General features: G+C 40.1%; 1 protein-coding gene across 3 annotated transcripts in view; it reads right to left on the bottom strand.

Moving 5' to 3' along the window:
- The window catches only part of NEDD4 (NEDD4 E3 ubiquitin protein ligase), a 121,081-nt gene that overhangs the window by 29,007 nt on the left and 70,123 nt on the right, over positions 1 to 21,951 (bottom strand). For all 3 annotated transcript variants that reach the window (XM_059700393.1, XM_059700402.1, XM_059700386.1), the window contains 6 exons: positions 16,076 to 16,126; positions 14,643 to 14,704; positions 12,176 to 12,275; positions 7,281 to 7,447; positions 2,003 to 2,120; positions 1,744 to 1,911 (listed from right to left, as the gene is read on the bottom strand). In XM_059700393.1, coding sequence (XP_059556376.1) covers positions 1,744 to 1,911; positions 2,003 to 2,120; positions 7,281 to 7,447; positions 12,176 to 12,275; positions 14,643 to 14,704; positions 16,076 to 16,126 — 666 coding nt within the window. The remainder of the gene's footprint in view (positions 1 to 1,743; positions 1,912 to 2,002; positions 2,121 to 7,280; positions 7,448 to 12,175; positions 12,276 to 14,642; positions 14,705 to 16,075; positions 16,127 to 21,951) is intronic.

Here is a 21,951-nt window from a genome sequence, read left to right as displayed (position 1 = left end):
ATATTTATTCTCTGTCAATAAAGTAATTTACATAAAGCATAGTACATCAAGCACACTGTTCTGTACCTTGCTGGTTTTCACTGACTAATAGCTTAGAGATTGTTCCACACAATACATACATTCAAAGCCATCTCATTCTTTTCAGTGTCTGCATAGTATTTCATTATATGGATACCATATATTACTTTTAAAATAGTAATAAAAAAATAACAGGAGAAAAGGGAATAGAATCTTGTGTGATTTATCACCAGTCAATCAAAATAGCTTATTCTTTAAGTCTTAGACTGGCCTTTCCCACACCCCTGACAAAAAGAAAAAGAAAATGGAAGACAGACTAGACACGTGGCAGAAAGGAGGGAAAGAGAGCAGCAGGCAGATGTGCTCTTGGATATCCATACGAGTATTCACAGAGAACTGTCTACATTGAAGTTTTCTGAGGAAAGTGCTGAAACAGAAATCAGCAAACTTCTGCTATCTTTTTGTCTCTATTATAACTACTCAACTCTATCAATGTAGTGTAAAAGCAGCCATAGGCATCACTTAAACATATGGGTATGGATATATTTCAATAATACTTGAGCATATTGTGCCTTGCATATTGTCGGCCCTCAATAAATATTTACTAATTGAATGAAAAGCAGGGAACTCCAACTAGAAATGACCATAGCATCCTCAGAGAATGATCTTTGTCTTTCACTAAAAGAACTCCCTTGATGATACAGATGAGAGAGCTAGCCATAAAGATCGCATTATGGCAGTGCATGTTGGAATCTTTGCTTCTGGAGCCTACACACAGCAATTTCTATAGCAGTTACTGAAGTGAGAGTGCCATCTATCTCCTTGTTTAGTCTAAGTACATCAGCACTTATTCACACATGTGCGTTGGAAACATCTGTGGCATAACGGAGGAGGAGAAAGCAGGACCTGGCCGGACACTCATCGGTAGGATGGAGATAAAATCAAGACCAATCTGTAATTACACCTGGACACAGACAAAATGTGAACATTTTCAAGCCCAAAATACCGAAGATCTCCCTATCCTGGCAAATGTGAATGACTGCTGCCTCTTGACTAATTATAGCTTGTGCCTGGCTATAGATAAAATCTGAGAGACCCTATGACAGAGTTATCCCTGCTTCCTGACAGCATCCAAGGCACAAGCAAAATCCTGCTTTCCTACACCCTCCCCCAAATTGCCTAACATGAGCCTAAATCCATTAAGTCTTTTCCAACACATCTCACCGAGACACTCATAGAGTGTGCTCTTGTTTGCTGAAATGAGTAATAAACCCAACTTGTTCAATTACAGGTGTGTTCATGGCGGTCTCTGGCTGAAGGGCACTGACATAATGAACATGTGGACTCCAATGACCATTTAGATTATCCAAGACTCTGTTCCACACCATTAGTGGGACTATTTGGAAAAATGATCACACTGTAAAGTCCCACAGTCCCTAACACATTGCTGCATGCCATTTAGACAAAGTTGTTATCACAATAAAAAAATGTTCATAAACATGTGAGGTGATGAAGGTTAACTAAATTACTATGCTGATCATTTTGCAATATATACGTATATCAAATAATTATGCTGTACATGTTGAACTAACATACTGTTATATATCAATTACATCTCAATAAAACTGGGAAAAGACAAAATGTTATGTAAAAGTTAGATACTGAATGGACAAATATGTATAATATAAAATCCTGACGCTACAACAAAATCTAAGAACATCTTACTGAGCTGGACACTGGCTGGCCAGTGGCTGAACTTCCACTAGCAGTAAGTAAGGCATTCAACTCTTCCGCAAGGCGCGTCTGAACATCCGAGCTGCTTGATGGTGGAGGTGATGAGAAGGCCCGATCGCTATACAAGATGCTTTCGTCTTCTCTTATAATTTCCCAATTCTAAAATGAACAGAATAAGCTTAAGCCACACATACTTTAATCTGTTGCTATAACATGTGTCTATCTACGAGAAAAAGAACGTTATTTCTACCTCAGCTGACTCTCGGTTGTCAACACTTTCTGTTTCCTCAGATATCTGCCGCCTGGTGGTAAATGCACGTTGTGCTTGCAGTTGAATGTTACCATTCTCAGCATCTGTTAGGTTGTCCCTATATTAGAAATAGGAAAGCTATTACCCATGTCTGAAGAGAGTTAAAATTATAGCCAAATATTCTGTGATCATTTAAAAAACACTTATGTTACATCAGAATTTATTCTTTTCAACATGCATAGATTAAGTTGTGGACACACTGGTACCTTATGGAGTTAAAGTTTTTGTGAAAGTGTGTACGTGATATGTCTGACAAACATTTGTTGAATGAATGACTACCTGAGAATTTCACAAATAACTTCATTATATTATTTTGCCATGTTATTACAAGAGTATAATCTAAAGTAGCTCTTGAAAGTTCATAAAAGAGAAGCTTAAAGAGTTGCATATACATCTTCATGAATCATATGGCAACATTTTCTAAAATTGATCTTAAGCCAAGAGTAGAGTTCCCCATGCATGAATATAGAGAGAAGAATAAAAGACAGGTTAGGTTAAAAAACGTAATATATTGCAATGAAATGGTTATCTATTTTTGATCATATACTAGGTGTACCAGTTAATAATGCAGATTTTGTAATCAAAGAAAACATGATAATTTCAAGAGAAACATCAAAAGCGCTTTATTCAAAGTAATGTCCATTGCTAGCTACACATTTCCCCCATATTTATGTAATTTGTGGATACCGTCCCAATAGAACTTTTCTTGTTTTGAGGCAAACCATTCAGAGACCCAATTTTCCACTTCTTCATACGTTTTGAAGTGCTGCTCAGAAAGTGCGTGTGCCATTGATCAGAATAAGTGGTAATCTGAAGGAGCAAGGTCCGGTGAATACAGCGGGTAGGTTAATACTTCCCAGGCAAGATCTTTTAACGTGTCTCTTTAACTGGTTTTGAAGTGTGTGATGGTGCTTTATCATGAAGCAAAATTACTTTGCCGTGTCTTCTGGAACATTCTGGTCATTTCACGATCAAAGCGTGGTTCAAATTGATTATTTGTTGTCAGTAGTGATCAGTTTTAACAATTTCACCTGGTTTTAGAAGCTCATAATACACCACACCTTCCTGATCCCACCAAACACAGAGCATTGTCTTCTTTCCGAAGCAATTTGGCCTTGCAGTTGATGTTGATGGTTGACCTGGATCAACCCATGTTTTGTGCATTTGGGATTCTCAAAATAAATCCACTTTTCATCGCCAGTCACAATTCAATGATTTCTTTGTGCCATTGAAGCAACATTTTACTGATGACTTTTTGGTTTTCCATTTGTCTTTCGTTCAGCTGATGTGGCACCCATTTTCCTTCCTTTAAAATCTTTCCCATTGCTTGTAAACAATCAGAAACTGTTTGCTGAGCAACGTTTAATCTTTTTGCAAGTTGTTTTTGAGTTTGACATGCACCTTCATCCAATAATGCTTGTAATTGTTGGTCTTCAAACTTTTTCGGTTGACCTGGATGCTCTTTGTCTTTCACATCGAAATCATCACTTTTATTTTTTTTATTTTATTTTTTTAATTTTTATTTTTTATTGCTAAAAGTATTACAAAGGGTATTACATATGTGTCCTTTTTTTCTTCTTCCCCGCCCTTGACAATACCCTGGCCTACCCTACCCCCCAGGGTCTTATGTCCATTGGTTATGCTTATATGCATGCATACAAGTCCTTCGGTTGATCTCTTACCCCCCTCCCTCCTACCCCCCAACCCTCCCTGGCCTTCCCGCTGCAGTTTGACCATCTGTTTGAGGCAGCTCTGCCTCTGTATCTATTATTGTTCAAAAGTTTATAATGGTCTCTATTATCCATGAATGAGTGAAATTATGTGGTATTTTTCCTTCATTGACTGGCTTATTTCACTTAGCATAATGCTCTCCAGTTCCATCCATGCCGTTGCAAATGGTAAGAGTTCCTTCTTTTTTACAGCAGCATAGTATTCCATTGTGTAGATGTACCACAGTTTTCTAATCCATTCATCTACTGATGGGTACTTAGGCTGTTTCCAGATCTTAGCTATGGTGAATTGTGCTGCTATGAACATATGGGTGCATATATCCTTTCTGATTGGTGTTTCTGGTTTCTTGGGATATATTCTTAGAAGTGGGATCACAGGGTCAAATGGGAGTTTCATTTTTAGTTTTTTGAGGAAACTCCATACTGTCTTCCATAGTGGCTGCACCAGTCTGCATTCCCACCAGCAGTGCACGAGTGTTCCTTTTTCTCCACATCCTCTCCAGCACTTGTCGTTTGTTGATTTGTTGATGATAGCCAGTCTGACAGGTGTGAGATGGTACCTCATTGCTGTTTTGATTTGCATCTCTCGGATGATTAGTGACTTTGAGCATGTTTTCATATGTCTGTTGGCTTTCTGGATGTCCTCTTTTGACAGGTGTCTATTTAGGTCCTTTGCCCATTGGATTGTTTATCTTCTTTTTGTTAAGTTGTATGAGTTCCCTATAAATTTTGGAGATTAGGAAATCATCACTTTTAAAGCATTTCAACCAGTGTTCACAAGTATCTTGAGATGTAGCATGTTCACCATATGCTTCCCGAAGTATACAATAACTTTTTCTTCAAAATAATGAATTAAAACTTCCCACAAATGCTCTTTTTTTGGCACAAAATTCTACATTTTTAAGCGTAAAAATATCTAGGATATTAACACCTTCAGAAAATTTGACATATGAAGTTTTGGTGCTTGTTGTCAATACAACAAAATAGCATGCATATCAAATTACATATATATCAACATATGTGTAACTCCATCTATTGAAAAAAATCCACATTATTAACTGGTATCCCTAGTATAGTAATGGTCCTGATCTAATAATAAAGGTATGCCTGGGTTTAAGAAAAGCATGGGGGTACCATACTGAGGGGTAGGTCTTTTCTACTGTACCTTTCCTAAATTGCCCATCATTTGTTAATCATATTATTCTGTTATTTACATTTATTTTATCTAGACCATCAGATCGAGATTTTTTTTACAAATATTTAATAACAAAGTATTGTCAATTTATTTAATGCTATATAAGCCCTGGATAGTCAGAATACCAGTTCTTACTGTACTGTTGTTGGAGAACACATAATTTTGACAGGTTCCCCCCCTCCCCCTAAATACTTAATTTTGGCTAGCTGAAAATGACATCAACCATAGAGAAAGAAATGTGATTCTGCTCAAGTTGGGCTGGCTGTAATACTGAGTAGGCAATATGACAATTTTGCAGAATTTTATAGTGTCTTCAGTTTTGTAATCTGTATGTCATTTTACAGAGATCGATGCCTCTGTGCCATGATCACTCATTTGCTTTGGGAGGATCTGAGAACATAAAATACCTATGAAAGTACTTGGGCTATAACAGGCAAAAAATTAGAAGGTTCATGGAAAATAAAAAAAATTTACATGTGTCAGAAAGCAGAAAACTAGCCCTGACTGGTTTGTCTCAGTGGATGGAACACCGGCCTGCAGACTGAAAGGTCCCAGGTTCGATTCCAGTCAAGGGCATGTACTTTGGTTGCGGGCACATTCCCAGTGGGGGTGTGTAGGAGGCAGCTGATCGATGTTTCTCTCTCATTGATGTTTCTAACTCTCTATTACTCTGCCTTCCTCTCTGTAAAAAATCAATAAAATATATTTTTAAAAAAAGAAAGCAGAAAACTAAAGAAAGACTTCAGAAGGCTATGAGGAATAGAAGGATAGTTGATAATAAATATGAATAATTGGAGAATTTATTTATAAATATATAGTCTAATGAGAATATGAGAAAAATGTCACTGAGGAGATGTATCCTATCTAATAAAAGAGTAATATGCAAATTAACCATCACTTTGTGATAAAGATAGTGGTGCCCACAGCCAATAAGGAGGGAATATGCAAATTGATGCAACAAAGATGGTGGTACTGGTGGGAGCCATGGAGCTGGCCAGAGCAGGTGGGAGGCTTGGTTTTCTTGGTCGCCCCAGCGACCAAGGAAGCCAAGCCAGCTGGAGAGTGGGCAGGAGGCGGAGGCTTGGCTTCCTTGGTCGCCCCAGCTGGCTCCATGGCCATTGCCCAGACAAAGCCATAGTGGCAGGGCCAAGGCAGAGGTGGTTAAGGGTGATCAGGTCAGGAGGGGAGGGCAGTTGGAGGTGATCAGGCTGGCGGGGGGGGGGGCAGTTGGTGTGAGCAGGCCAGCAGGGGGGGGCAGTTGGGGGTAAGCAGGCCAGCAGGGGGGGTGTCAGTTGGGGCCAAGCAGGCTGGCGGGGGGAGGGCAGTTGGGGGTGATCAGGCTGGCAGGGGGGCAGTTGGGGGCAATCAGGCCAGCAAGGTGGGGCAGTTGGGGGTGAGAAGGCCGGTGGGGGGGCATTTGGGGGCAAGCAGGCTGGCAGGCAGAGTGGTTAGAGGCAATCAGGCGGGCAGACAGGTGAGCAGTTAGGAGCCAACGGTCCCGGATTGTGAGAGGGATGTCCCAGATTGGAGAGGGTGCAGGCTGGGCTGAGGGACACCACCGTCTGTGTACGAATTTTGTGCACTGGGCCACTAGTCTATAATAATAAAAGTGCAATATGCTAATTAAACTGGACAGCCGAACAACCTTCCGGACGACATTCCAGATGACCTTCAGGACAAAGCCGGGGCTGCAAGGGCTGAGGCAAGCTGCTGCATCTGCAAGGGCTGAGCCCCTTGCATGAATTTCATGCATAAGGCCTCTAGTATTAGAATGAAGATCATTCTTGAAGGTCATTCTGTCCTTGATCTGGTGTATGGTAGAAATTATGCACATATTGACCAGATTGGCAAATGGGTGCTTAACAAAAGATCCTTGTAATTGAATCCTTTATATTTAAAAAATAATTTGTATTTTTTAAAGTGTGCTATAGAATTTAAGATTTTATAATATTTTAGTAAAAAAATCTCTAAGATTTTCTAAATAATTCTAAAGAGAAAAATGCATCCTTTGTGGCTACATAATATTAAAAACAAGCACAGTTAACAATTTATTATTAAAATATAGAAGCAATTAGAAGGGTGGTATTTGTGACTCAAATAATTTTGAATATTACCAAATTATTTTTAAAAACATGCAGCAAAGATAGCATTTTTTAAGCCCTGGACCATAAATATCTTAGTGTAGTTTACGGATCCCTATTCTATTACAAATGCATTAGAAACATGACTTCAAAAAGAAAAGTAATGGTCACAATGTATTCAGATTACAAACATGAAAGCCATCAGCACATACTGAGGGGTTGGTCTTTTCCACTGCGTTCTTCTAGATTCATGGTTTACGTAGTAGGTCCTTCCAAGAATATCCTGTCTCTCTTCCCAGCCTGGAGGTAGAGGAGAAGGTTCTTGTTGCTGCTGCAAATGGCAAGCAGCATCTGGTTGGTCCAAAACAACCCAGCCAGGCTGAAAACAGAGGGTTAACAATCAAGCTTATGTTTGATTTTTTTGACCTTATAAATTATGCCAGAGGATATTTAAAATGTAATTTAGCATATCCAAGTCCAGAAATTAAACAAAGAATAAGCACACAGTCAACTTTTAAGATCATCATATGGACTTTTATGATAATGAAGACATGTTTTTTTCAAAATAACATTTACATTTTGCTTGAAACTTTAAAAATGTTTTGAAAACATTTTAAAACTATATTATAGACCTTGTATAGAGTGGAAATCAGTATCTCTCTGATACCTGAAAAAAAATATTATTAAGTGAAGGTGAAATATATAGAGGCAAGAAAGGGAAGTGCAAATTATTTAGAAATAATTGTGATAATGAACTCTCTAGTGACTGAAAAGTCATCTGACTTTTCTCTTTCTCCTCTGGACCAAGGAAAAGCATTTGGTTAAGTCAGGAAGCAGCCCCAAAGCCCTGGCCAGGTAGCTCAGTTGGTTAAAGTGTTGTCCCCATACACCAAGCTTAGGGGTTTGATCCTTGGTCAGGGCACATACAAGAATCAACCAATGAATATATAAGTCATTGCAACAACAAATCAATGTTTAAAAATTTCCAGAGATGACATTATAAAAAATTTAAAAATAAAGAAATAAAAAAACGCCAACCTGGCCAACATTTGGTACTATGATAACAGACAAAAAAATAATTTCTTTAATATATACAGACTTTTTTCCCCTAGGCACTGGGGATCCCACACTAAGGGACTGTTGTGCGTCAACCAATTGATTGCTGAGAAGGCGGAAGAGAATTCTTCCATATTGAAAACTGGATCTAAAATTGAGGGATCAGGGAGAAGAGTTGGGGAGGAAAGGAGTCTTTTCTGGCAGCAGGGTTTCTACAGCAAGGCTGGGCTCTTCTGGTCAGCTTGGAGGGGACTGTGAAAGCCTGAGAAGCAGAGGGAGAGGAAGGCTGAAAGAATTATTCTGGGAAAAGGAATGTGGATGGGAACTCACTTTCTTTCTTCCTCTTTGTTATGTTTTCCTCTTTACCTCTTCTATGGGAACTGGCATCGCTTTATTATTTTTTAATGCCCAAACTCCATTCTGTTCCTCCCCTCTATCCTCTTACTTTTTCTCTCCATCTATGTTTACCTTCCTTTTCTCTCTCTCCATTCATTGAAATAATCATAATATAGGATCAACAAACCTAAAATTTAGCCTTGTATATATTAAATTTTATTCCTCCAGTTTCAATTTCCAAAGCATGTGAGTTGAATTTTTATATTTTACTCTCAAAAAAAGACTAACAAGTATTTTGTTTCATATGGTCACTGATTATTTTTCTGCAGATTAATGACAATTATTAATAAAACTAGGGACCCGGTGCACGAAATTCGTGCACTGGGTGTGTGTGTGTGTGTGGGGGGGGAGTGTCCCTCAGCCCAGCCTGCCCCCTCTCACATACTGGGAGCCCTCAGGCGTTGACCCCCATCACCCTCCAATCGCAGGATCGGCCCTGCCCCCCAGCTCTTAGCTCCCCCCTGGGTTTCCGATCACTGTCAGTGGCAGGGGGCTTCTTCCTGCTTTCCCTTTCACCTCCCTGCATTGTGCCTACATATGCAAATTAGCCGCCATCTTGTTGGCAGTTAACTGCCAATCTTAGTTGGCAGTTAATTTGCATATAGCCCTGATTAGCCAATGAAAAGGGTATCGTCGTACGCCAATTACCATTTTTCTCTTTTATTAGATAGGATGGTCCTTGTTACTGCTTCAAAGAACTGTAAAAATAATCAGAGCTAGGAATATGGTATCAGAAAATAGTTAAAATCTTCTTAAGGATTTCTATCTTAAAGGTCTGCTTATTGAATTATGCTATCTAAACAAATCCAAGGAGAAGGAAAAACTAACTTAAGAACCCTTTGTAAAAAGCCTATTTCAAGTTTGAAAAAGTACAGCTGTACATTTTAACATTGTTTAGAAAGATTGAGCTCTAATTTTTTTTACCTAATGCTTTCCTATTGAACATGTATCAGCTAATGTTCCTCACAGAATAATTTTCTAAGTATCAACAAATGTTACTTAATTACTAACCTCAAAGCTAAAGATGCAACTGCCCACAATTGAATGGAATCAAAGGCCAGAAACAAAGAATTCAGAGCTACAACCAACACTGTATGTTAATCTTGTGAAATAGGTACACCCTAAATCAACAGTTGCAAGGGGTACAAAAAGAAAATGCTACATAATATCTTTATAGCCAGACTTCATCTCACTAAGGAAGACGAGCTGCCTTAGAGTAGCCTCTTATGAAGATGGCCATTGTTTTCTTTAAATAGTAGAATTGTGTATATTCAGTCACAAACTAGATGTCAAAGGCAAGACTTCTCTGGTCATTAGCTACACAGAACATAAATAAGCACAGATTCATGTGTTTGAATTCCTGGGGCCTTTCATAAATAAACTCCTACACGCTTACATCTACTGAAATTATAAGGTGCATTCTGAGGGAATTCAAACATTGAGACAGGAGACCACAAATGAAGCGAAGCAGCTCTGCCCACAGAAACTCAACTGTGAATAAGGTACCTGTGATATGTGCATGTGGGCAGAACTTGGAGCAGGTTACTAAATAATAAAATGCTGTTAATTTTTTTAAAAGTTACTAAATAAAGAATTTTCTTTCTTTACAGCAGACAGCCTTCATTTCAAACAGAATTTCATTATGCAAAATACCCTGTGCACCAAAATGTCAGAAACTTTGATGTAATAAATATCTTAAAACTTTTAAGTGATTATTATGTGATAAATCAGAGGAAAACTAAAAAGATAAAAAGGTAATCAAATAAGTGATTATAGACATAAGAAAGGACACCAAGTTCTTTGACAGTCAAAGGGCTAATGATATTCTACTAGAGGCCCGGTGCACAAAAATCGTGCACTCAGGGGGGAATCCCTCAGCCTGGCCTGTGCCCTTTCACAGTCCGGGAACCCTCCGGGGATGTCCGCTTGCCAGCTTAGGCCCCAGGGGTCGGGCCTAAGCAGGCAGTCAGACATCCCTCTCACAGTCCCGGGCTCTCGCAGTCCAGGACCCCTCCCTCCCTAACACCCTCCTGTAGTGGAGGCGGGAGAGGCTACTGCCACTGCTGCTACACTTGCCGCCGTGAGCCCGGCTTCTGGCTGAGTGACGCGCCCCCTGTGGTAGCACACTGACCACCAGGGGGCAGCTCCTGCATTGAGCGTCTTCCCCCTGGTGGTCAATGCACATCATAGCAACCGGTCGTTCCGTCGTTTGGTCAATTTGCACATTAGGGTTTTATTATATAGGATGACTCAAAGACAAAAAGTTCTTCCCATTATTTCAGATTCCCCATTTGTGTATATAAACAATTCCCTGAAAGTTCTGTAGCAAAAGCACTGCTTAGTCTTGAGCTTTCTTTCCCTTCTCAAGGTATGTGGGTTTGTGAGGTAGAGCCCAGTCTTTGGGGAGGTTCCTCAGCTTTATAGTTCTTTTGAAGATCTAATCAGACCCTCAAGCAAAGAGGCATGGCTGTTGAGGGAGGTATGCCTCACACACACACACACACACACCCTATACATACACACCCCCACACACACCCTCCCAAGCAAGTTGGTGCCAATACACTATGTGCCATCTTTTGATGATAATGTTCCTGCAATGGGAACCTCAATGGGCAGGTGTTTTTTGTCCTTTTTTCAAATCATAAATTTTTCTGCTGGAAGAACCCCTAGAGCTCATCTGACCCCACCCTGTCACTCTGCAAATAAAGAGCCTGAGGGTCAGAGAAGTTCAGGGACTCACAGAATCACTGGGCTGGCTCATAGCAGACCTTGCAACTAGGATTCCACTCTCCAATTCCCAGACCAATTCTATTCCAAATAGACACTTTCGGCCTCTCCTTTTTTTAAAAAAAATATGTTTTTATTGACTTCAAAGAGAGGAAGGGAGAGGGACAGAGAGATAGAAAAATCAATGATGAGAGAGAATCACTGGTCAGCTGCCTCCTGCACGCCCCCAATTGGGGATCGAGCCCGAACCCAGGCATGTGCCCTGACCGAGAATCGAATGGTGACCTCCTGGTTCATGGGTGGACAGTCAACAACTGAGCCACACCGGCTGGGCCGGCTTCTTCACGCACCTCAGGTGCAAGTAGTTCTGCCCAAATACTTGACTTGGACTTCCTCTTATTCTGTCATCCATGAAAGTTGTTAAGTTCTATTTGCCCCAAATGAATGTGGCCTAGTAGGTCACTTGAATTCTCTCCTCTCTTTTTCATTCCCCTCTTTTCCTCCCCAACCATAATAGGAAAAGAAATTACATTTCATTAAAAAGTTCCTAATTAGTTGAGTTTCCTCAAATTTCCATGTATTTAACTTACAAAGTTATGTGGGTTTTATAATAAAGTAGAACATGACATGGTTTAGAAAACCAAAAAACTAGGAACAGTTAATGACTTGATTATGACAAATGCTTTCATTTATAACACTGTATTCTCCATTCTCTAACCTTTCAGAATTCCATTGATAATGGCCATTCATTCTATAGAAATACCCTTAGAAGAAAGAAATGTTTAATACATGTGGGGTAAAATAAATAAATATCCAGGTAAATAATTTATATCACACATTGTATAAAGTTATTTTTTCTTCACAGAATACTAAAATAAGGAATTAGGTATTTCATTTTTAGTTTAACCAAATATTTACAAAATCTCACCTCTAATTCCTCAGCCTGTTCGTTATCTTCTTCTGAGCCACTGGTTTTAGGTAAATAAGTCATTTTTAATCTCAGATAACCTTTAACTCTTGATTTATGACTGTAGAAAAAAAAATAATTATTCACAAAACTTTAACACTAGGAGAAAAACATTCATTTACTAAGAGTTTATTGAACCCCCACTAGCTACTAGAGGAGACTCAAAGACAAGGTCCAGTGCAGAAGGTATCTAGGAAAAGGAATACACAGTGGAACAAAAGGAACAGACACGTATAAACAACTGTCATGAGATAAGTAAGATACTCAGGAAGTTGAAGTTAAAGATCAGAGAGAGTGTGAAAGACAAGTTGGCATTTGAGGTGGGCCTCACAGATTGATGAAGGTTTTGATCTGTGGCAGGGAAGGGGAAGGCCTCTGAGCGAATAAAAGAGCAAAAACAGGGAAACAGATGGGAAACCTAGGGTGCAATTAAGGGAATGGCTGTGGTTGGGTTTGGCTGGATTACAGGGGACATCAAGGAGGTGGTGATGGCCGATGATGAGGTCCAGGTGAAACAAGCGAACTTGAGGTTTTATTTTGCCTACTCTGTGAAGCCACAGCATTCTGGAGATGGGGAAAGGCATCCCCGGAGACGCGCTTTCGAGATTCGAATCTACCACATTGTATAAGAGGATGGGAGAGGGAAGAGCAAAGCCTGGCGACCGTCTGAATCCTACGCTGCGTCCTTCTTTGACAGCTGTGTGAATCTGCCATACACTAATTTACCTGATCTGTTTTCATATTGTTATCACCTCTTTGAATAATGAGTTGTCTAAGCTACAGGTTGCTACCCGCTGTGTTAATATTTGAATTTTTTAAACCTGTTTTCCTTAAACTTCTACCTTAAGACTTATTGCCCCCATCAATTTTAACATCCCATTTACTTAAGAAATCTTTGCTTGTCCCACCTTTCTATATAGATTTTTTTGCGGTGATTGTTATAGATATCAGTTACGTTACCAATTAGCCTTTGTCTCTCTAGACAAGAGTCCTAATTCTTTTATTCTGTCTTCAAGAAATATGCCTCCCCGGTGACCCCTTCATCTTTTTAGTTGTTCCTCTGTGTATAGTTCGCATGGACTTGGTAAGTGGACCTTTCCTGAGTGGCAAATGAACTCCCTGATGCTTATTTCCAAGGCCGCTAACGGTGGCCTGTCACCATATTTAAGGGGCTGTGAACACTGACTTATTGCTATAAAAGACAGATACAGAAATCTTGCCCTGACAATGTTTTATAGAAGAGTTTCTCTGCAATGATAGGTTTCCTATCTTTCCATCTAGATAGTAAGTCTGTGGGTTTGGACTTAATAGGGCTTTAAAAATCTGGGAATATAGTTCGTTTTCTATCTGAATAAAGTTCTTTCTGCACTTGCAATAATATCCAGTGCAGATAGAAGATGTAAATTTTTATAGTTTTCAAAGGTAAGGATACTAGAAAGCATTTGACAAATTGAAAAGCAGGCTAGTAGGGCAATCAAATAAGAGAATAAATATTTATTTAGTTATTCTTGGTGTGCAGATGTCACAATCAGTCTAAAATTAAAGGAAGAAAAGAGATTTGTATTCCAAGACTTTTATAGAATTTAAATATGTGACTTCTCTTAGAAAAAGTAAATATTAATAGCCAGAGAGCACTGTCCCTTTTTCTTTAATATTTATATTGCAAAGAATAATTTTTAAAAATAATTTTAAGTGAAAAAAAATTTGCTATGTTCCCATTGTATGCTTTTCAAATGTATTTTCTAGCTTTAAAAACAAGGCACACACTTGTTTTCACAGATGTCCTTTCTCTGCGTTACTCTGACCTTCCTGACAGTTCAGTCCTCACACGTGTCCTGACGAGACTTGACTATGTGGTACCGAAGGTCAAAAGGAGCTTAAAACATCAGCATTTTGATAAAAATCAAGTAATTTAGTTTAGGAAAATGAGATTATGGGTTTTAGATTCCAGTCTTTACTCACGTTATTTTCTCTAAATATTTGAGTTTTATGAAATACCCTTTTTTATTAAAGTACGCAACATGTAGTTAGGTTTTTCTGAAATTGGTTTTGTGCCTGTCGAGTCGGATATTAGTTTTAGGTAAACTGATGTTTGTGACTTTTTAAAGCATAGTGTGGCAAAATTACGTACACTTGACAATATAAAATGACAAATTTTAGTCTGATAAGTGTTAGGGGGACAAATCTTTCCCAAAAGGGTGTTATCACTTTTCTGTATTATGTATATATTATATAATACATATTACATAATATATGTAATTTCTGTATTATGCATATATTACTCTGTAATCAGATATAACAATAAAACTTTTGAAAAATAATAAAATATTTAGAAGTAGCTTATTTACAAAGGTTTAAACTTTGAATTTTCAAAGTGGTTTAAAGAAATTCTTTAAAAACTTAATGTTATTATTTTATAGTTACTGACCTTCTTGGGTGAAGAACAAAATCCTTAAATGTATATGGTCTCTCCATTCTTGGATTTTCTGTCTAGAATAAAACAGTGGGTTTTCAAGATGTATCTAGAACACCAAAATATGTACTTTTCAAGACTATTCATGAACTATGATTTAAGACATAACTGAAGTCAGAACTGAGGGAAAAAAATAGCTTTAGATGAAATGGTTACAATCAATAGTGCTTTCACTTTTCTGCACCATAGGAATTGCAACAGGCATCACAACTCAGTCTAAAACTAGTTGAACAGGTGTGTTGTGGAGCCAAAAATAGGGTAGGAAGTGAAAAAACAGTAGAGTGGCTAGTGGAATATGCCATGTCAGAAAGTTGGCATGGTTAGAGCAGAGAGACAATCCTAGGAGAATGAAAAAGTAAACAGCGTGGAAAATAAGACTGAATTCAATGTATTATTAAAAGCTTGTAATCTCTGAAGGTGGTAGAGAGCCAAAAATATCTCAAAAGACTGATATGGTAAAGAAGTACTACTTCTCTTTCTGATCAAGTTCAGCAGCCTTTTTTATTATCCTTTATTCCCTGTTGCATTTTGCATTGTTAACTTCCCATTCAGTTGTGGGACTCTTGAATTCTCATGACATTATTTCACTTGGTTCTTTTGCTGTCTCTCCTTGTCTGTTTCTCCTTCTCCTCTGGCAGACGCAGGCCATCTAAGGGTCAATGTTTGCCTTCAGTGCTTTCATCTCTCTTATTTGGACAGCCAGCCAATCATTCCCAGAGATTCTGCTGTTACCTCGACATTGATTTCTCTCAATTCTTCTAGTCCCTTTTCCCTACACAATTTATTTTCACATCTCTGTCAGCTGCCCACTTTTAAGTTTTCATTTTTCCTTTTTTCTACTGAAATTCAGTATGGTAAAAAATAAAATATATCTGTCATATTTCAAAACAAAAGGGCTTTTCTTCCTAACTTTTCTATTTGAGATACCACCCTTATCACCCAAGTTCAACCTGTATTGTCTGTACTTTTTATTCATTTTTAACACCCCTGTCAGAAATTTGGTCCAATGCAGTTTTATTATAAAATGTTTCCTGAACCCGTTTTCCTCCATTGTTATATGCTTGGTCCAGATTTCACGTCTATATTGTTATAACCTATCTCCCCATTCTAGTTATTTAACAGAATATTTTCAAACTGATCTTTCTCAAAGAATGTTTTCATGTCAACAAACTTCAATGGCTCTGTTTCTTACTGGGGTTCATGTAAGATAAAATTAAAACAGAAAATTGAGATGTGTTTTCAGAAAATAATATACTCAAGGAATGATATCAGTATATATTTTAGAAATCAAATATCCCTCAAATATTAATTACATTGTATATGTTTATGTATTTATTAAAGTAAAAACAATAAACATAAAAGGTAAAATCATGAACATTTATACTAACCGGTAATGGGTAAAGAGGAACATCCACTTGACCTAGAAAATCATCTCTTGTCTACAAGAGAAAAAGAAAAAATAAGATTAGTAATATGCTTAATGTTTTTATAAAATTTTGATGAGCTACTGCCATGATTCACCAAAAAAATGTAAAAGGTGTTTTTTTTCAATCCTATATAATATCAATAGAAAATAAAAAGTAATCAACACTAATAAAAGAAAAATGGTAATTGGCGTACGAGCTACCCTTTTCATTGGCTAATCAGGGCTATATGCAAATTAACTGCCAACTAAGATTGGCAGTTAACTGCCAACAAGATGGCGATTAATTTGCATATGTAGGCACAATGCAGGGAGGCGAAAGGGAAAGCAGGAAGAAGCCCCCTGCCACTGACAGGGATCAGAAACCCAGGGGGGAGCTAAGAGCTGGGGGGCAGGGCAAAGGCGGCCCCAGGGCCGCCTTTGCCCTGCCCCCCAGCTATGATCGGAGAATCAGGTGCCTTTTCCGCCCTGGCCAGTGATAGCAGGAAGTAGGGGTGGAGCCAGCGATGGGAGCTGGGCACGGTTGAAGCTGGCAGTCCCAGGAGCTAGGGGTCCCTTGCCTGGGCCTAAAGCGAAGTCCACGATCATGGGGCTGCTGCAGCTGTGGGTCCCCGCTGCCCGGGCCGGACGCCTAGGCCAGAGGCGTCAGGCCTGGGCAAGGGGCCGATCCTGCGATTGGAGGGTGATAGGGGTCAACGCCTGAGGGCTTCCAGTATGTGAGAGGGGGCAGGCTGGGCTGAGGGACACTCCCCGCCCCCCACACACACCCAGTGCACGAATTTCGTGCACCGGGCCCCTAGTATGGTATAATTTCTGGTAATGGCAGACTAGAGTATATTAGATTGATCCTTTTGCAGATAATAATTATGTAGTCTGAAAATAACTACTTGAAAGCACCATAGACTGACAAAAGCAGGCAGAAACTGGAGGGGAGTCAATCTTGGAAGAAAGAAAGAACTACAGTGGGTTGGATTCGTATTTAAATGGCTTTCCACCTGGTGGTACTCCATAGTTCATATGGTGAAGGGATTAGAACTTAAGCAGAAATCCAAAATCTTACTTGTTTGAAGACCTAGTTTGAGGTTAATGGCATAGCTGGAAAGTGAGGGGACAATCCCTAAAAGAAAGAAGCCACAAGAGTCCCTCCAGATCTATATATAAACTCTACCCAAATTCCTAGCTGATTCTTGAACTGCATATGTGAAAGGCAACAGCTGGAAGGCTGAGAGGATTGAGCATAGATTTCAGTTGATGTTCACCTGATGAGAGATAGCATTTGGACTTCTGTTAACAACTTGCTAGAACAAAAATCAATACCCTTCAGGGAAAGATAACAAAATTCATGGTCTCCATCCTGTACCACACACTGTTCAGGATACAATAAAAATTACTAAATATACAAAGAAATATAATCTAGTATCAAAGAAAATATAACAGAAACCAACCACAAGATGAGCCAGATCTAGGAATTAGCAGACAGGGAAATTAAAACAGCTATTGTACAAATGTTTAAGGACTTAAAAGGACAATATCATCATAATTAATGAATGGATGGGGAATCTCAGCAGTGAAATGGAAATTCTAAAAATGAATCAAATGTATATTTTAGAAATAAAAGATGTATCTGAATTAAAGATCAGTGGGTGGGCTTAACATATGATTAAAATGACAGGAGAAAATTTATGTTAACTTGAAGACATATCCATAGAATTTATCTAATATGAAAAATAAAAAGCATTTGCAAAAAAATTTCAAGCAGTCAAGAGAAAGAGGAAATAGGACAGAAAAATACTTGAAGAAAAAAGTAGTCATCTTCCTCAAATGTTAACATCTTACATAACTATAGCACAATGATCAAAACCAGGAATACTATTAGTTAACCTACAGATCTCACTCTAATTTTGCTAAATGCCCCACTAATTTTGATTCAGGGTCCAATTCAGGATTACACATTGCATTTAATTGTCACGTCTCCTTAGTTTCTTTTAATCTGGAAAGTACTTCAGTTTTGTCTTTCGCAATCTTGACATTTTTAAAAAGTACTGGCTAACTACAGAATGTCCCTCAATTTGGGTTTGTCGAATGTTTCTTCATGGTTGAATTTTATGTTATACACTTTGGAGTATACCACTTAGAATACTATATAAACTTTTTAGAAACTTTCCTTGAACTCAAGGAAATGAATTTTGAGAGTGAAAGGCTCCATTGAGTATTAGGCAAATTGCATGAAAAAAAAAAAAAAAAGACCCATAGTGAGACACATCATTTTGACATTTCAGAGCAACAGAGATAAAGCAATTCTACTCAGTGTTTTGGGAGTCACAAAACAGATCATACCAAAACTGAAAGACAAGAGACATAATATCTCTAAAATTATGAGAGAAAAATATTTCCTACATAGAATTCTATACCCAGATGAACTATCTTTTTCAATGATAAAAGTACAATAATGACATAGTCAGACACTGGTATTCTTAGGAATGCAATGGAGGATATACTTCACCAACATGAGGGAGTTCACTATAGTAAGGGCAGGTATAGGGGATTCAAAGCAGGAGAGAAGCAAAGAAAATGATGGAGAAGAGAACTCTCAGAATAACAGTAGTAGAAGACCCACAGAAAAACAATAAGAGAGATGCTTCTAGAAGAACAGGAATAATCATATCTACCTGATAGGGTTTTGTTAGAATTAACTGAGATAATATATGTAAAGTACTCTGTATATGTCCAGCCAGTGTGGCTCAGTGGTTGAGCATTGATCTATGAACCAGGAGGTCACGGTTCAATTCCTGGTCAGGGCACATGCAGGAATTGTGGGCTCGATCTCCAGTAGGGGGCATGCAGGAGGCAGCCAATCAATGATTCTCTCTCATCATGGATGTTTCTATTTCTCCCTTCCTTTCTGAAACCAATAAAAATATATTTAAAATAAAATGCTCTGCATAAAACCCAGCATATAGTAAGCATTCAGTAAGTGTTAGCTGTTACATTTGAAATGAAGGATTCTATAATGAACTCCCTGCTCCCTTTCCTCTGGGCCAGTCTATGGAAATTTCAAACAGGTACATATAATAAAAGGAGCATGGCTGGACATTGAAGCCTAACGTACTAGCTGAGCTTAGGGCCATATTCCAGAACAAGAGATGACAATTTTTGAAATGGAAAAGTTAACTTTTAATTATACCTTTAAGGCTGCTCTATGGCACATTTTTTGTTTTGTTTTTTTAACCAGGTGTACTGGTTAATAATGCAGATTTTTTTCAATAGATGGAGTTACACATATGTTGATATATATGCGATTTGATATGTATGCTATTTTGTTGTACTGACAACAAGCTTCAAAACTTCATATGTTGCCCTAACCGGTTTGGCTCAGTGGATAGAGCGTCGGCTTGCGGACTGAAGGGTCCGGGGTTCGATTCCAGTCAAGGGCATGTACCTTGGTTGCGGGCACATCCCCAGGAGGGGGTGTGCAGGAGGCAGCTGATCGATGTTTCTCTCTCGTTGATATTTCTAACTCTCTATCCCTCTCCCTTCCTCTCTGTAAAAAATCAATAAAACATATTTAAAAAAACAACAACAACAACAAAACTTCATATGTCAAATTTTCGGAAGGTGGTAACATCATAGGTATTTTTACACTTAAAAAATGTCGAATTTCATGCCAAAAAAAGAGCATTTGCGGGAAGTTTTAATTCATTACTTTATTTTGAAGAAAAGTGCTGCTGAAAGTTCTTGTACACTTCGGGAAGCTTATGGTGAGCATGCTCCATCTCAAGATACTTGTGAATGCTGGTTTAAACGCTTTTAAAGTGATGATTTCAATGTGAAGGACAAAGAACGTCTAGGTCAACAGTAAAAAGTTGGAAGACCAACAGTTACAAGCATTATTGGATGAAGATGTGTGCCAAACTCAAAAACCACTTGCAGAAAGATTAAATGTTGCTCAGCAAGCAATTTCCGATTATTTACAAGCAATGGGGAAGATTTTAAAGGAAGGAAAATGGATGCCACATCAACTGAACAAAAGACAAATGGAAAACTGAAAGGCCTCGGTAAAATGTTGCTTCAACGGCACAAAAGAAAGTCTTTTTTGCATCTAATTGTGACTGGCGATGGAAAGTTGATTTATTTTGAGAATCCCAAATGCTTGGCAGCTCCTGTATTGAGTGTCTGCCCTCTGGTGGTCATTGTGCATCATAGCTACTAGCTGGTCGAACAGTCGCTTAGCCTTTTATATATATACTAGGGGCCCGGTGCACGAAATTCGTGCACTGGGTGTGTGTGTGGGGGGGGGGGGGGAGTGTCCCTCAGCCCAGCCTGCCCCCTCTCACATACTGGGAGCCCTCAGGCGTTGACCCCCATCACCCTCCAATCACAGGATCGGCCCCTTGCCCAGGCCTGACGCCTCTGGCCTAGGCATCCGGCCCGGGCAGTGGGGACCCGCAGCTGCAGCGGCCCCGTGATCGTGGGCTTCGCTTTAGGCCCAGGCAAGGGACCCCTAGCTCCTGGGACTGCCAGCTTCAACCGTGCCCAGCTCCCATCGCTGGCTCCACCCCTACTTCCTGCTATCACTGGCCAGGGCGGAAAAGGCACCTGATTCTCCGATCATAGCTGGGGGGCAGGGCAAAGGCGGCCCTGGGGCCGCCTTTGCCCTGCCCCCCAGCTCTTAGCTCCCCCCTGGGTTTCTGATCACTGTCAGTGGCAGGGGGCTTCTTCCTGCTTTCCCTTTCGCCTCTCTGCATTGTGCCTACATATGCAAATTAACCGCCATCTTGTTGGCAGTTAACTGCCAATCTTAGTTGGCAGTTAACTGCCAATCTTAGTTGGCAGTTAACTGCCAATCTTAGTTGGCAGTTAATTTGCATATAGCCTTGATTAGCCAATGAAAAGGGTAGCTCGTACGCCAATTACCATTTTTCTCTTTTATTAGTGTTGACTAGAGGCCCGGTGCACAAAAATTTGTGCACTCGGTGGGGGGGGGGGATCCCTCAGCCCGGCCTATGCCCTCTTGCAGTCTGGGACCCCTCGGAGGATGTCCACCTGCTGGCTTAGGCCCGCTCCCTGGGGGATCAGCCCAAATTGGCAGTCAGACATCCCTCTGGCCGCCCGGCAGCCCTCGGGGGATGTCCACTTACCAGCAGGGAGCAGACCTAAGCTGCAGTCGGACATCCTTAGTGCTGCTGAGGAGGGGGGAGAGGCTCCTGCCACCACCGCTGTGCTAGCAGCCATCAGCCTGGCTTGTGGCTGAGCAGAGCTCCCCCTGTGGGAGCGCACTGACCACCAGGGGACAGCTCCTGCATTGAGCGTCTGTCCCCTGGTGGTCAGTGTGTGTCATAGTGACCAGTCATTCCCAGTTGTTCTGCTGTTAGGGTCAATTTGCATATTACCCTTTTATTATATAGGATAGAGGCCTGGTGCACAGGTGGGGGCCGGCTGGTTTGCCCTGAAGGGTGTCCCAGATCAGGGTGGGGGTTCCGCTGGGGTGCCTGGCCAGCCTGGCTGAGGGGCTGATAACTGTTTGCAGCTGGTCACACCCCCTTCATGGTGGGGTCACCACTGGGGTGCCTGGCCAGCCCCGGTGAGGGGCTGATGGCTGTTTGCAGGCTGGCCACACCCCCTTTAGGGTGGGGAGTCCTCACTGGGGTGCCTGGCCAGTATGGGTGAGGGGCTGAGGGCCGCTTTCAGGTTGGCCAAGCCCCCAGGGATGGAAGCTCCCAGCCTCTCCTTTTTTTCTTTTTCTTTTTTTATTCTGGGATTTATTTACCTTCTATAATTGAAACTTTGTAGCCTTGAGTGGAGCTCAGAGCCAGCCAGAGCGGGCAGGAAGCTTGGCTTCCT

This window comes from Myotis daubentonii, chromosome 1, assembly GCF_963259705.1.
Source record: "Myotis daubentonii chromosome 1, mMyoDau2.1, whole genome shotgun sequence".
Lineage (NCBI taxonomy): Eukaryota > Metazoa > Chordata > Mammalia > Chiroptera > Vespertilionidae > Myotis > Myotis daubentonii.
This window is presented reverse-complemented; position numbering and strand designations above follow the sequence as displayed.